This window comes from Kogia breviceps, chromosome 6 (assembly GCF_026419965.1).
Source record: "Kogia breviceps isolate mKogBre1 chromosome 6, mKogBre1 haplotype 1, whole genome shotgun sequence".
Lineage (NCBI taxonomy): Eukaryota > Metazoa > Chordata > Mammalia > Artiodactyla > Physeteridae > Kogia > Kogia breviceps.
The window spans coordinates 25,665,988-25,683,266 of NC_081315.1; the positions used below are offsets into that span (position 1 = coordinate 25,665,988).

Here is a 17,279-nt window from a genome sequence, read left to right on the forward strand (position 1 = left end):
ATATTAACTTCATTGAAGCCTCACAAGGACCCTCTATAGGGTGTCGATGATCACTATTATCATCCATATGTTACAGATGAAGAGACTCAGGTACAGAGAAGTTGAGTAGTTGTCCATGCCCGTGGGCTGAGACAGGATTTGAACCCAGGCATGTTGGCATAGCATTTTGCACCCTTGCCCATTAAGCTAAGCTACACTGCCTTTTGCTTGGTCTCTTAACATCTAGGGAACGCATGGACGATACAGAGTCATGGATCCTTCTTGGAACTGACAGAACCAAAGGGAGAGACAGTGGAAGAAGGGAGGGAAGCGGGGTGAGAGTGCTTTTCCAGTACGCAGGATCCTAGGTCACCAAAGAAAGGCTTTTTCAATTGAGAAATAGAACATGTGAAAAATGATTTGGTTATCGTTCACTTTCTGCCTGTGTTCTGAGAACAGAAGACACTGTACTTGCACCAAGCAATGTCATTCTCAGAATGCAGAGATGGTCATCCTTAGGGCCCTTTTCTTTTCCTGTGCCTCACAGGGTCTGTAAAGTGCAGAAGCCCACCTGCTCTCGGGGGACATCCAGCTCTGTGGTGAACAGACCGGCCCCTCGTTCAGGCCACAGGGACTGTGGGTGACGTGAGAGTGTGCCTGGCGAGAGAGGAGGCCCCCGAGGTACCCGATACAGGATGAAGCGGGTCTGCACTTTTCAGGGAGGAAAAGAGTCAATGAACTGCACATCTTACGATGTACTAGACTCTGAAACGTACCGTCCTTTAACTGCTTAGATAGCTACCAATTCCTCCAGGAAAAAAGGAGCAAGCTTGCGAATGCCGCATGGTTCGTGCTCCTTGACACAATTTAGTCATTTTGGTGTGAAAAAGCCCCTCCACCAGAAAGAGAGCTTAGGAAGTGGAAAAGGCAAAATCCGTCCAGAAAATGATTTGTTTCTAGTTCACACTTTCTGGTAAAAAGTTGGTAGAGAAGCAGGTTGACCAATAGCTAATGGAGGCAGGGACTGTCGCTTATTCTCATTTAACAAAATCACCACCTACCACAGTGGCTCCCCTTCGGCCCTGCACAATGGCAGGCCACCTGAAGACTAGCGAACTCGTATAAATACTCGATAGATACTCAGACACAGCATCTGGAAGATGCTGGTGTAGACTTAGAACTGCCAAACACCCCCATTACTTTTCCTGCCTTTTGTTACTTGGAAAAGACAAAACGTTTATTTATTCGAGTTTCTTTTCTGAATAAAAATGAAACGGACGATGAATGTGTATTTTGATTTTTCTCCTGCAGAAAATCTAAGGGTTAAAATATGAAGGGGCACTGGTGTCACGGTGACTGGACAATTCCAGGCGTTAGATGGCATGGGCTGTGAGGTCAACACTCAGGGCTGCAGAAAGAAAAGATTTACAAGAAATAATAAGAGTCCATAAAAGATTATGGCTATAAGTAGGGATACATTTTGCTGACTGCTGACTGTGGCACAAATATTTCCACCTTTAACATCCGAGAGCCGACAGGGAGTTCGGCTTCGCGCAAGACAGAAGGCCCATCAACTTACAAACCATCGCCCCGGGGTGCCACCACTGAAACCAACACGTTAAGGGAATTCTTGTTTTGATGGCAAGAGCAAAGCAGAACAAGACAAAAAAGGAAAAGAATAAGGTGGATATAGTATGTAAGAGAAAAAAAAACTTCATGCTTAGTAGTGGCACTAGAATTTAAAGAGAACACCAAAGAAGAAATCATTTTCTTTTCCTTCTAAAAGACAATAACTTTTAGGACTGAACTTGGGGATGGCAAATAGAAAAGAAAGATTAAATAAGAAAAAAAGACTTTGCTCTGCAATGAATTTGTCCTCAGACTCTAGAAAGACCTACATATTTCAGGGTAGAATGAAGTTCTATTAAATGTAAGCGTTTCGGGCAAATCATCCTGAAGTGATATTCTGACTTCAATCCGCACATAGACAAACTTTTCTTTAATCAGTAAAAAAGATGGTGTTTTTTCAAGTAAAAGTACTTAATTATTTATTCAGCTATGTATCATTTAACAGGCTTCTGGATTTTTTTCTAAGAGCTGGTTAAATACGTCCAAAAGAATGTTGGTTAATTTTTATTTCATTTTGTTTTATTTTAAGACCAAATTATCTGACTTAGATATTTCCGAGAAGCTATAGGTTGCGGAAGGAGAGCCAGAGCCCCCTTCTGGGGTGGGAAAGTTCTGTGGAAGCCAATGTTCTCCCTCTGCAGCCGCTACCTGCCTCCCAGCAGACCCCAGCCCCTGGGCCACCGCACCAGATGGCCATCTGTCCGTCCTGGTAACAGGGCTGCCTCAAACTCGACTTAGCCCCAGCTCTCAAGTCAGGACACTGAAATACTTGTTTTCTGTATGGATGTATCAGGTTAATTTTTTTAAGAGCTGAAATTCCATACATTTATCAACAACCATTGTACTGATATTTTTAAAACTCTGACCTCTGAATCACTTAGACCCAGGAGAGACACACTGCGTTAACGTTTTGAAATAAGCAGGAGGCGCCAGTCAAGAAAACAGTCCTCTATGCCTCCAAAAGCCTCAAGCAGGGACAGGCGACGGACTAAATTCTTCCAAGAATAAATCTCACTTTAGTCCCAAGACTTTCTGACTACACAGAATACGAATGTTGCAGATTGAAATGCAGACGGGTAACTTCCACATGGCATCTACAGGTATACATTTTGCAACCAAAGGAAATGAGAACAAACCAGAATCATTGTCTTTGAACAAAACTACACCTTGCTAACGATAACAGGTTATAGTCCTTGACACAGAACACAAAGGGTTGCGGTTTTTTTTTTTTTTTAAGCTTTTCCAACATATCCAGATAGGATTATTCGAAACTCAGAAACAGGGGAAATCTTTGGATTAGTTATAACTATCTTCTCAAAATTTCTTCAAGTACTTTAAGGTCAGAAGAAACTTTCTGAGAAGCTGTACTAGCTTGCATGAAAATATGCTCACAACTGAACAACAAACACATTGCCACACTTTATTTTTAGATATTCCATTTTTAAAAAAGGTCAGATAACATTATTTCAAGTTAATTTTCATGATTAATGCAATTTTCTTTAGGTAGCGATTATTTTTTTCTCAAATGTTACTGTCCTTGGGTGTTTGCTAATAATTTATAATGGAATAATGGATGCTCAATATTTCTTTCGTATATATTTCCATATCTGTATGTTTTGAAACATATTTATAAATCATTGTATTTGAAATATATTAACTGCTTAGTTCTACCGAGTTTTGTAAAAGGATTTGGAGCTCTCTTCGCAACCCGGGTAAGGTCCTTTTGCTCCAGTACAGCGATCTCTATATGTCACTGCAGACAGCAGGCGGTCATCCTACCTGCCCGCTTGGGCCCTCATGTCATTTTGGAAGAGACTGGGTAGCTGCTTCTCCTGAAATGGGCCCAGATATCAACATTTTAGATTCAAAAGTCGGTGCCAGTTTCCCTGTTAACTTTCCTGCAGTCAGTTAAAAAGGTAATCTATAATGAAAGAAAACACAGCTTTAACCTCCCGAGGACCACTACTCTTGAGTGATTTTATTTATTTACTTATCTTAATAAAAGAACCCTGGGTGGCAGCTCAGGGGATGTGGCGGTGGAGTAGAGTGCTTGAGATTAAAAACAACTGCGAGTCCCTGACCTGAGGGCAACCCTAAGCATCTGAAACAGCAAGTTCCCTATTCAAGCTTAAAAGGGACACAACAGAGAAGCCCTCTTATGACCCCGGGGGGCTAGGCCTGGAAGCCCAGTCATCCATCGTGTTGGGCGCACACATTTTCAAAGAAAGAAGGGCTGTACTGAGTGAAGCTTGAATGAATCGTTATACACTGGCAAGCTTCAGCCGGGGCATTTGTCTACAAATTGAGACTTGGCATTGCAGATTCAGTGGGTTTCTAAATGGGGCTTGTGGGCAGATGGAGAACCAAGGTCACTCCATCGTTCGGCTACGCAGAGAGGCACCAGATTTTCTTTAACTTTTTGGAGGTCGTAAGAAAGCCAAGATGTGCTTTCTTCTCCTCCTCATTGACACGGCTGTACACTTGGTTGGTGCTGATCAAACAGAACCTTCTTAGCAATTAAAAACCAATCGAACGTGTTGTTAATTTGTAAGGTGTACAATGGTACTGCAGAAAATGTCCTTATATTTTAGATATATATATATATATCAAAGAATGTGGGAGTGAATGTCGTGTCAGGGATGTGATGTAAAATATAAGGAAAAAAAGATGGGTGAAATAAGTGTAGCAAACATTTGTTCAGTCTGGGTTGTGGGGATATGGTGGTTTATTGCATTATTCCTTTCACTTTGTTTTAAAATTTTTCATAATAAAAAAAATCAATATCAACAATCAAACAAAAACTTCAACCCAGACAAACCACCAGACAGAATAATAAGTGACAATTAAAAAAATGCAAAAGGACAAATAAAAATGTCTCTTCATGAACAAAATGCCTGATATCACCAGGAATCAATAAATGAAAAGGTTTTAAATATAAGATATACTTTTTAACCTCCCAATTGGTTAAAAAAATTTTTTTTTAATGCTAAAGCACAGAGACCTTTAAAATATTCTCTCATTAGCTTCTGGTAGAATTGTAGATTCAACCTTTTTGAAAGTCAATTAGACAATTCATAGCAAAAGCCTGAAACCTGTGAATGCTTTCTCAAGTCAATTTATCCCAGAATTAGCAACAACTTGGGAAAACAAAACCAAACCAAACCCTTGATATCCAATAATAGGAGACGTATTAAATAAATTATGACATGCAAATATTAAAAGAATAATATTGGGTTATGTTGACTGACATGGAAAGAAATTCTTAATATATTACTAGGTAAAAGAGAAGACTATAAAACTGTATATACAGTAGGATCCAGTTTTGATAGGAAAGTATACATCTATAAATAGACAAAAATTCAGCCAGGATACACACCACCAACTTAGCAGTGGCGGCTTCTAGGTAGCAGGATTGATTATAAGTGGGTATTTTTTCTTCTTTATGTTCTCCTATATTCTCTGAAAATAAAAGTTAGTTTTTAAACTTAAAACAAATGATTTAAGATTTACAGTTCAGGATCCTTTATTTTTAAAGAGACTCTTAGTCTTTTAAAGAGTAATCTGAAGGATGATACAATTGAAGGCAGTTGTAAAAGACACAGGCGGGGGCAACTGTATCTAAATTCTGATCCCATTCATATCAGTCAACTTCAGTTGCAGAAGGCTGAGAGCCACGGAAGAAAAAGGCTGTTTAAAATACTGTAGAAGAAAAGTAGAACATTTTAAGGAGAATTCATTTTGGTAATGTTTTTAAATTTTCTTCTCTGAAAAGTACAGATGCCTTCTATTTAGGGCTGTCCTAGAGGCGGGCCAATCCGTACAACCTAACACCACGTTTTCAAGGAACAATTCCTGTTGCTGCGGCTCGAGCATTCATCCACCGCGGAGCCAGGAAACTTCTCAGGACAAGGAGCACAATGCCAGGCCTTGTCGAGGGCGGCTGCGGCCGGGAGGCCAGACCTCGGGGAGCCGGAGCCAGGCGCAGCCGCGGAAGTGAACCGGCACGTCAGGATCCGTGAAATGTCAGCTCGTGGAGGGACCTGGATCTCCCGCAGGAATCTGACTTTATACATAAACAAGGACAATGGGCTTCTACCGAGGCGAGCAGAGCACAGATGGACTCATTCTTCTCTGCAGCGATGCGAGACCCTTTGTCCCGTGGAAGTTGAAGGTAACCCCAGTGAAATGTGGATGGGCCCTGGCCTGCTGCGTCATCCACCAGGGCTTCCCCCCCCCTAAACAGAGGTCAACCCTGGAATAAATATTGGAGATATTTCTAGTAACAACCATGGAAGCACCCTTGAGAGGAAATCCTAGATTAGAAGAAGCTGGCATCTGAGCCACATGTCACATGTCACCTGTGCATGATCTGTCAAAGGAAGATGTCTACTTACAGAGGCTTACACATTTCTACCTCGTTCCTGACTGTTCTGAGCTGCACAAACAGATGGAACACAGTTGTAAGCCAGCAGAAATAAAGGTGGGAGAACCCGAGGAAATGAAGAAAAGAAAGGCACAGCCCTCCTCAGATCCTTGAAAAGAAGATTTAAACTCTTCACAGTGACACCGTATTAAAGAGTTCCGGAAGCACAGTGTCTCAACTATAACCGTTCAATGTAGAGGTCATGGGTGGGAGGAAAAACGGCAGAGCGTGATACCTACAGGACAATGGCGCATAGAAATAGAGAAAAGCACTGAGGAAGGTTTGGTGTGATAAGAAGGAAGAAACCTCAAATGGCAGCAATGCACAAAGTAGTTTGAGGCTATATGTATTTAAAAAAAAAAAAAAAAGATCCACTGTTTAAAGGATGAGTTTTAACTTCTTTGAAAAATGAAAACTCAAAGATAAGTTGAGAAGGATGGACTGCCAGTGACAAACTTTCCAGTCAACACTGTGTCAGGGGAGCTACAGACAGTGGTGCAGGCTGTGCACTGCACAAAAGGTACCTTACTGGGTGGGTGGGGGGGTGGGTACTTAACATCACAGACAACAAAGATTTACATATTTATTATGACAGTATTCCAGTAGATGGCGGTGTCTTGAGCAAAGGCGCTTTTAAAACTTTTCAATGGCCCACCAACCAGCTTTGACTTCACCAAAAAAGCACTGAATGTCCTAACTGGAGGGATTCCATGAAATTAGTAGCAATTTCCATTTTTTAGAAACAAAATTCTGTGCCTTTACTTTTAACGTTAGAAAATATAAAGGGTAAAGAGACTAAAGGGAGAGCTACTCAAAAATCACCAATTTCATTTGCTCTGTTTCCTGTTTATATTCCTAATTGCTTCCATCTAATCCAGTGTTCTTTATGCGAAATCTTTTACTTCTTAGGGTAATGGAGCATTGTTCTCTTATGCCTTCTAAAACATGAAAAGGGGGAATTGCACAAATTGAAGCAGCACATCACGCTAGTACAAATTTGTGCAATTTCTATTACCGACTCATAAATATTTAAGGACAGGCTTCCAAACAATCACACAGGAAAATTCTATATTGGACACTTCCAAGTATGTATGTCTTTTAGTAAACACTGTAAGTGCCATTATCTAAATCACAGAAAAATAGCCCGCATTTCAAATTCTGAAAATTGGGCGAATTAAATGTTGGTTGGCACAGCATGATATGACTCTACCTTTCTGATTTTCCCACTTCTGCTTTTTGTCTAGTAATGGAGGAAAAAAACAATTCAGGTAAATACTTCCTTGCTTTTGGAATAGAGCAAGCCAGGTGTGAGAAGTTTTTCTTATAGGCCTGCAATCTTATAGCCCCATGGATGCTGAATTATTAATGGAGAAGAGAGAGAACAAATAACCAAGAGAGGGTTCTTGGCAGCCATTGTTTGAAGTTCATGGTGTTACACAACATCGAGCATGTCCAATTCACCTGCCAGGAGCTATCTGATTCTTACTCTAGGGTTCCATTTTCCTATTTCGATCTTATCCAGCATCTGGCTGGGTGATGGTCCATGTCAGAAGATGTAGATCTTCTTTTTATTCCATTAAACTTTGGGATCTGGTTATGATATCACGCCTCATATATTTTCATCTACAAATGATCATATTAGCTGGTTATCTGCTCCCAGCAGAACCTAGGGTTGTGCTGGGAAAGGAAATCGAAAAATCAAGATTGCATTAGTCTCTTAAGCATTCAGTCCTTCTGTTCTCATGGGTCTGGGCGGACCTTCTCCCCATCTCATTTGTCAGGTAGAATGGCATTAAGAATGCCACAGGCTATCTCAAAGGGGACGCACAGACTTCTTTACACTTAGGTTGAATTTTCTGGACTCTAAGGTTAAACGGGCAGAAGAACTGCTGTTTAGCATTGACAGTGAAGCTCCAACTGAAGGACTGATTCAGTGGAGGTGCTCCTAGGAGGGCAGAGACAAGGGTGGAGGGAAGGGTAAGGTCAAGGCCTTGCTGAGCAGGACCAGATGATCCAATCATCCCGGCTGCTAAGTAGATTGATTTCTCTGCCTGGCCACATGGGACACCCTGGTGGATGGTTTTCTCCTTTACTTTTGGGAAGATGATCCTAATTGAAGCAGCTGAGTCTAAGTTCTTAGGATAACTTTTTTAAAAGGCGTTCTCAAACCAGTTCTTCAAATGATGTCTAGGATTTGCTTCAAACTAATCTACGGGGAAGAAGAACAAAAGGAAGGGGTGGATGAAACATGAATTGGTCATGAATTGATAATTATTTAAACTCGATCATGGGTACACTCTCTGTTCTTGTATCTGGTTGAAATTTTCCATTGTAAGAGTTTTTGAAAAATGAGGTCAAGAGCCAATGATCCAGAAACTTGCTAGTTATTAGTTTCAACCCTTAGCCTTACCTAGAACCTCTTGTAAAAAATGGCTAACAAGGAATGCCTTCCAACATCATTTTCTCTTTCCATGTCTCCCCATCTTATCATCGAATGGCCAATGGAAAGCTGTGACGAGGGAGGACTCGATGAGGAGAGAGGTGCAGTCATCAGCCCTTACGGGATGGGGAGTTACCTGTACGCACATCCATGGGCTTCCTGTTGCCTTGGTGCCTGGGCATGGAAACCAGCACTCCCATATCTCATTGGTAAGCACACATCGGAACTGCCAGAGACAGAGTGTTTCACACTTGGGTTGCTACACTTTTTCTTCATTCTTGTGTTTGGCATGAGAGTCAAGATTAATAACGATTAACAACAGTGGGGAAAGTTGTGGGTTGATAAAGGACAGAGAGAGAATGGGAGAGAATCAGTTTCTTTTTTCAGCATTGCACAGCTCTTTTCTCCTCTGGTTCCCCTGGATCTCCAGACTCCAGAGGCAGATCTCACTGAGTGGAAGGGCTCAGGCACCCAGCAGCATTTGGAAGCGTCTGATCTCAATACTGTGCTGAGACCGGTGTCCAAGGCTGCCTTTCACAAGTCAGCTCTCTTAAATGTGTCCAGCAACTCTGAAACATGGACAATTCCGAACTTTGATTCCCATGATGAGCCATCGCTCTGGACAGTCAGCTTCTTCCAGGAAATCAAACGTGGGAAATCTGATAACTAACCAAACATCCCACTAAGTACTTAAAAAATCTGGAGGTATGGGAAGTTGGAGGCTCGATGTAAATTTTCTGGAAAGTATCACAGATCATACCTTAAAACATAACCCCATTAGCTGACCTTGTGCAGACCTCTTCCCAAAGTAAGAAGAGTTTCTTCCAAAACGGGAATCAAAAAAGAAGAGAGTTGGCGTTTTTTCCCCTTATTTCTGCTATCGGTTAACTCGGGCTAAAGAGGATGTCTTGGCACAAGGCAGCTTGATTCTATTCCACCTGAAGTAATGAGGTGAGAAGGTAAAAAGAGATCTCTTTGAGGAGAGGCTAATTGGGCAAGTTGCCTACTCAAAGGAAAAATAAAAACACACCAAGGATTTTGTAGAAGAACAATAAACCAAGGACCCTATAACACTGATTTCTGAACACCACATTGTAGGGGTGGGGAAGCTCTTAGGAAGCACCTCTTGTTTTGCTTTGGGCAAAAGATCTGATTTGGATCTCTTCTTACGCATAATCTCCCAGCAACAGGAGAATTTAAGGATTGCTTCATTTTTTGCCAAATGGCTAAAAAAAAAAACCCCCTCTCTTCTATCCTGTAATTATGCTTCAGCTCCAGCCAAGGCAACCGAGGCTAGGAGGTACTGTACATTTCACTTGTTTGGGGCTAGTTCAAAGCTCCTCTTCCCTCTTCCCAGAGAACACCGGAAAAGCATAATAACAGGGTCTCGCAGCATACCTCTCTGCTAGGTAAATATTATCATGTAATCTTAAGGAGCCGGCAGAAAACCTCCATAGGAGATGGGGCTGGGGTCCTGCCCAGATCCCCTTTACTTCACTGGTGCCCTCAGCCCCCATCGCCAGGGGTGTCAGCTGCTCGCAGGGAGAACTGCCCTCACCGTTAGAGCCCCCCCTCACCTGGCGGGCTACACATCCCCTGATGAACTTAGGGGGACCAAGAGCTGGCCCCCTTACCTCAAGGCAGGATTTACTCTGTGGTGCAATTCATGCTCCAGAATTCTCTGCGGGAGACAACCAGCCCTCGAATCCTCGCTCAGCCCCCCTCCCCTCTCCCACCCCATCGCATCCCTGCAGGTCCCTCTGAGAGCACGCCCTCAACAACACACCCGCACGGGGTCCCTGTCTCGGGCTCTGCTTCTAGGGAACCTGACCTGTGACACTTCAGGAAGCCTAGGGAAGCAACTTAAAATCGACACCTCTTATTTTTAATCTGCCATCTTTCGATTGTCTACCAATCTGGCCCATTTCATGTGTTTAGACTCACGAACGTAAGCATAGATACCAAAAAAAAAAAAAAAAAAATAAGCCTTAGGATTACATGGAGAAGGCAGGCTGGAATCTATAGTAGCTCACATCTCCTATTTGGGTATCCCACTGAACAGAGTCCCCTCTGCATCCCCCAGACCCATTTCCCAACACAACGCACCGACCAGATGGAAAGACTCATTTCCCATCTGCGTACTTATACATGGAGACAAGCCTAACACCATGCTCGGGTTAGAGGCAGGTTCTGTCCCTAATACGATACAAACCCTGTGCGAAGCAAGCTGACTCTGTTTTAATTACTGGTGAATATTTGATAGTCCCCAATTCCGATTCACAGACTTACAAAGAAGAGAAAACTCGCGTTAAGGTTCACACGAACACCGTTCACGTGCCCGGTGATGGTCCGAGGTGGACTCATATCACATCCAAAGGAAAAACACTGTTGATCTTCCGTCTCAAGCATTAAATCACACGGGCTTCCCTGGTGGCGCAGTGGTTGAGAATCCGCCTGCCGATGCGGGAAACACGGGTTCGTGCCCTGGTCCGGGAAGATCCCACATGCCGCGGAGCAACTAAGCCCGTGTGCCATGGCCGCTAGGCCTGCGCGTCCGGAGCCTGTGCTCCGCAACGGGAGAGGCCACAGCGGTGAGAGGCCCGCATAACGCGCAAAAAAAAAAAAAAAAAAAAAAAGAATTAAATCACAAAACCAATCAACGGCTCCCAGGAGGAAGAATCTAAGTTTGCTCAGGAAAGTAAAGTTCCTTGACTTAAAGCCTGCCAAGGGGGAGACTGCGTCTCCCCTGAGCTCCCTTTCCACAGAGGTGGGTCTGCACTTGTTGGCACCTGCCTGCAGCAGTTCGGGTCTGGGTGGTTAAGAGCCTCAGCAAGGGTGGCAGCACTGGCCGGTCCTTTTCCTTTCAGACGGCAGACTGACAGCCAGCCCACCCCGGCTGACCTTCTCTTAAACTGCCTTTGGCAAATGGAAAGCTTCCTTAACCTACAGTCGTCAGTGATGTCAGTTTTCCTGCAATTTCTGAAAGCGTTGTCTTTCTTCTGCTTTTTACATTTTTGCCCTCCTAACAATGCAAGGAGTTAAAAAGCTGGGACGTCCCTGGTGACAAGTTATCAGCCCGCAGCTGCAAAGCTACTTAGCAAGACAGTTCAACCTCGGTCTACCCACCGACTTGAGGCTTTCCTGAGATACAGACCCAGTTCCCCAATACAGCCCTGCCACCCACTTCCACTCTCCGGTCAGGAAACTTCTGCCAAGAGGATAATATAATCTACTTCACACAATCATGGTAAGGAATAAAAAATGAAAGCATAAGGAAAAGGCTCCAGCAAAGTGACACATTTAGATGTTTAATAACTATGAATGGCCTTCCCCCTTGGTGTCCTTTGCGTTTTGTATTGTTTCCACCAACCAAAGTTCAAACACAAAATGATGATCAAGGGGTGACTTTTGAAACCCAGTGGGAGAGAACGGTTTGAGGAATGTTGCTCAAACTGTGACGTGGGCCTGATGGCCCCCAGAGGGGGTGTTCGGAGGGGACCCCACAGAGGCCTACCTGGCGGTCGTCCGGAGGGTGTTTTCTTTTGTGTGAGTGTGTTCTTTGCTCACCTTCTCTGTAAAGAGAAAGGATGAAACAGACACCTTTTAGGTTGTTCTGACTCGATTTGTGTGTTTAAGGCTGAAGCAGAAACATCCTACACATTCCTCTTTCTCCGCTGTGGTTTTCTTTTGGCTTCTTTTTTAAACATTCAAACCCTTCCTGTCTTACTGGTAAAGACAGGCAACAAAAGCATGTCGATAGCCTCCACCAAAATAGTTTATTAAAAACCAATCAGAGGGAAAGAGTTACTAACAAAGTACAACTGTGTTGTCTGATTTCCATCAGGCCTCAGTAAGTAACATGTACACACACACACACACACACACACAGAGATGTGCATAAAGATAGTTATTTCTCTTATATTTTTCCCCAGCTGAAAATGTCTGCTTTTCTCTGATTCAGCATGAAAACTGCAGTTGTGGCAACTGTTCTGCTTCTGGCTTGGATGACAACCTTTAAGCGTTCTGTATTGTCAGGCCCCTTCGTGAGACGGGATATAAAAACAAACGTAAGACTTCTGTGTGCGAGAGTCATCGAGTGCACATTCTGATAAATGTCACAGGGGGCAAAAAAATACCTTTCGACAAGAGGAGGTAAACCCTCCCTTACTCTGTCTTGAGGTCTGAATCTACCAGCTGTCAGAAATTCTTTAATTAGCTTTCAGGAACACAGAAGTTGACCTCTGGCCTTCCCCATCCAGTTCAAATGTGAGGATTCTGCCCTGACTGTCACAGCTCTCGGTGGCTTCTTTTAAGTCTCCAGAGGAAACCTGGCCACCTCTACAAGGGTTTCAGATTTCAACAGCAGGGCAAGTGAAAAACTCCTAATCTTACGGATTGGGGGGAAAATTTTAAACAAAGATTTACGCTGTCCCGTGCTTTTCAACACTGGTCTGAAGCTGCTGTGTGCATATTTGCGTGGACAATTCCTTTCTGTCCGTTCAACAGTGACAATGAGGTTGAATTTGGATTCACAGGCAGTGTTCTTTCAGAGAGCAGGAAATCGGGGCTAAATGACTTGCTTGAGGTCACCCAGGCAGCCAGTGACAGCGCCAGGGGGAGAACTCACAGACACAAAGTTTTTAGCTGATAGTAGACCATGATAATGTACTGCTAGAGACAGAGACTTTTTGAAAAGAATCACACTGGCCTCACTTTTGCAAATTTGAACCGCTAAATCATTTTCAAAGTTATACTGTTTTTAGAGATTCTTTCAGCCTGTTTTTTTTTTTTTTTTTTTCTTAAAGAAAAGCATCTTGCATGTTTGGAGTTTTTTTGGAACTTGCAAAGATCTATGTGGCCTATTCAGTTTACTGACTTAACTGTTTCCACCTCTCTGAGCTCTGCACAAACACAGTCCTTGTTTGAGAACTCCAAGGCTGCCATTTTCGGCACTGACTGATAACTTCACAGCTATAGGGGCGTGTCATGAGGCCAATGAGAAGGTGAGCTATCGCGATGCCTTGCAGATTCCAGCTTCTTTCCTCTTTTCTGGTATTTTTCTTAGGGGAGAAAAGTCAATACTTAAATAATGACGCATTTAATGGGTGTTTTAAATCTGTTAGCCATAACAAAACACAGTTTATCAAATATTAGTAACACACTCTACTGATGCCTGAATTTCAGTATGTAGGCCAATGCTTGACCCTTAAGGGCAAAGTATCTGTATTTCTACATAAGTCTGAATCTTATATGAGTCTCTTTCATCCATCTCAATCACATTCAAGCAATAACAGCACATTAAATTTGATAAGGACAAAGACCATGCAGCTTGAATGAGGTGATAAAGAGAACAACTTAGGTTCTAGGACCCTCACCTATTCTATCAAGACACTTAGCTGAGCTAGAATAGGTGATTCCTTAGCTTTTTAATAGGTGATCACTTAGCTGATTCCTAAACTTTGACTTCTGAGTATTTGAAGTAGAAAAAGGTGGTTTACAGGAAATGTTCTACTATGTTATAGCTGGAAAAGAGTCCTCACAGTTTCATCTTTTGCCTTCCCCTTTCCTTGATTTTTTTTTTTTTTTTTTTTTTTGGCAAGATACCGTAAAATCTCATTAATTCCGACCACACTAATTTGGAATTCACAGTAACTCAGTCACTGTTGGAGTAAATTGAAGTTTATCTTTTGCACATTAGGAAAAAAAAAAAAAAAAAAGGCTGTTAATCAGATCAACTGCCTAAACAAAATTAGAGGTGAGACGTTTAGTCCAGGCAACAGGGATCACTTGCACGGAGTTGAATAGAGTTCTAATTTCAAATGATTCTTAACTATTTACCAAAGAAAGTTTGGCAGGAGTTCTACCTGGCAGCATTTGATGAACTCTTCGTTTGAGAGGTGGTATACATTTTAAAGTAACAAAATGGATTTCTGTCTAAAAAATCCTATAATGCAGGTGTTTTTACTTCGTTAGAGTGGCTTTCCCTCGAATTAGTCCCCATTATTGACTTTTTTTTTTTTTTTTCCTTTGAGGAAACGTACCTGACAGTTGAAAAAGAAGCTCGGAAGCCATCTTCACAGAGATGTCCTGACTGAAGAGGTTTCTCTCTGGGGGCACTCTGCCTTCTGGCATCTTCTGTAAGGGTTCAGTTTTCTCTCGCCCAATTAAAGTGCTACAGCCAACACTGCGGCTGGGTGATATTGAGGCCTGCGAGTCCTGGATGTCCACCTCCATGGGTTCCTCTTTAATCTTCACCATCTGAGTGCCTTTGTAGCTTTCCGCTGCAAACAGGTGAATGAAGAACAAAAACGCCAGAGTTTCTTAATTCTGAACCAAACCCAGTTCCTAATCACACAGAGACTCACGTCAGGGAGCAGTTTAGAAGACAGCGCCATGGCACACTGGAACACAGTTTGAAAAACTTCCACTTTAATCCACCTGGTTTCCAGAAAAGGAGGGAACCCGAAGCTCAGAGAAAGCAGGGGACTTGCCCAAGGCCACACAAATGGCAGCAGGACCAGGCCTACTGCTACAGATCTAGAACCAGGTTTCTTGACCACAGTCTCCCAACTCCTTCCTCTCTTCCAGGACTTACAGAGAACACAGCACATATCTGTCCTTGTTTTATAATGTACTCAATTGCAGTGAATCAATTAAGAGCAAGCATACTCATACTATGATTTTCTCCCTCTATTTTGAAAGCTCTGATCAATGTTTTTTCTTTCTCTTCTAGGGCACCTAAATTAATAAAGGATAAATACGATTGATTCAACTGAGACATTTACACCTTGCTGGGAGCTAGTAATCCTCAAGACCACCTAGGATGTTAATTGCAGCCCAAGGATCAACACTTAGGAAAACAGCAATCTTACAAGTTATAATAACAGTTCAACTTACTGACTGCTCTGGCTTTAGGTGTGGCTACTGAACGTTTGGTCTTTAGTTTGAAACATACATTTACTTTGCAAGGCTGGAGTGTCTTTATGTTCATATGTTCCTTAGAGCTAATGAGAGAACATCTTGGAAGCAAGGTGGGACAATTAGCCCAGCCATGAATTTGGGTCACTTTAAAATAAGGCCACACTTTCAAATTGGTAAGCATGTAGTAGTTATTACTGTGTCCTCCGCATTCTGGAAAACACAAAAACCAAAACGGATTTGATAGATAGACAGATAGATAGATAGATAGATAGGGTAGTGCGTTGAATTGTGGCCCCCCCAAAAAGATATGACTATGTCATAACCCCAGGAACTTGTGAATGTGACCTTATATGGAAAAAAGGTATTTGTAGATGTGATTAAGTTAAGGATCTCAAGATAAGATGATCCTGGATTATCCAGGTAGGCCCTAAATCCAATGACAAGTGTTCATATAATAGACAGAAGAGGACGAGACACAGACACAGTGGAAAAGGCCATGTGAGGACAGAGACAGTGCTGTAAGTGTCTCCCCTCCAAGTTAATATGCTGAAACCTAATCACCGGTGTGAAGATATTTGGAAGTGGGGCCTTTGGGAGGTGATTAGGTCATGAGGGAGGAGTCCTCAAGAATGGGGGTTAATGCCCTCATAAAGAAGACCCCAGACAGCTCCCTCGCCCCTTGCTGAATGTGAGGACACAGTGCAGAGAGGCCTGACAATGAACCAGGAAGAGGGCTCTCACCTGACCGTGCTGGCACCCTGACCCTCGACTTCCAGATGCCAGAACTGTGAGAAATACCTCCCGGTTGTTTACAAGCTACCCAGTCTATGATGTTCTGTTACAGCAGCCGGAACGGACTAAGACAGACTGGAGTTTTGCTGCCACAAGCTAAGGATTGCGGGGTGTCATCAGAAACTGGAAGGAGTAAGGAAAGATTCTCCCCTAGAACCTTCAGATTTCAGACTTCTGGTCCCCATTTCTGTTGTTTTAAGCTACGAAGTTTGTGGTACTTTGTGAGGGATGGATGGATAGATAGACAGATATAAGTATACGAGGCAACATAAAGCAGGTGCTGATCTTGGGACAGTTGGGAGATATGACAGGGGAAATCTCATTGCTATAAGCTGGGTAGTCAGAGAAAGCTATGCTCTCCTTGCCAGGTATGAGACAGGTGAAAGTCAAGTACATACATACTTTATTGATTTGTAATAAAGAAGACAGTGGAGTACTTTTAATGAAACGATTAAAATCAATATGGTGCTGTCCATAAGATCTCATGTAAGAAGTGTGCTAATTGTGCTTTTTTTCTTCCTGACATATTACACATGCTTCTCAGAGAAAACGACTTGTTTTTTGTCAGCAACTAAACTGCAGGCAACTGTTATATTTAATTTAGATCCTTTCCCCCTCCCTGTATTCCTGCCAAGCTGTTTTTTTTTCTTTTTTTCTCTGCATGTCTGTAAAGCTCATAAAAACCAAGTCCATTGATTCAATCATGCTAAAAAAAAAAAAAAAGAAAAAAGAAGAATATAAAGCTTTCCAAGTTACATGCCTGGCTTCTCTGCCTTTATTTCTAGTCCCTGATTCTTTTTTGAGTACTGATGACACCCCATGTCCACTTAGGGATTTGGGGACCTGACAGCCATCCTGACCTTCCCTTAGATCACCCATAGGTGCAGTCACCACACACAGTGCCCTCTTTGTGTCCCCTCAAACAACTTAGGATTTGGAAAATAAACAGTGGGGTCAGTGTCACAGGTACATAATGATGTCTCTGAACCTTGCAAGTCATTCCAAGGCCTGAAGACAAACACAAAGGGATACTAGAAAGAGATTCATTTTGTTAAAAAAATAAAAATCTCAACAACATAAAAAGAGCAAAGCTAG

The 17,279-nt window shown here is 42.6% G+C and overlaps 1 protein-coding gene across 3 annotated transcripts in view; it reads right to left on the reverse strand.

Moving 5' to 3' along the window:
* The window catches only part of ZNF827 (zinc finger protein 827), a 181,246-nt gene that overhangs the window by 67,094 nt on the left and 96,873 nt on the right, over positions 1-17,279 (reverse strand). For all 3 annotated transcript variants that reach the window (XM_059067364.2, XM_059067365.2, XM_059067366.2), the window contains exons 6-7: positions 14,513-14,752; positions 11,986-12,043 (exon numbers count right to left, since the gene is read on the reverse strand). In XM_059067364.2, coding sequence (XP_058923347.1) covers positions 11,986-12,043; positions 14,513-14,752 — 298 coding nt within the window. The remainder of the gene's footprint in view (positions 1-11,985; positions 12,044-14,512; positions 14,753-17,279) is intronic.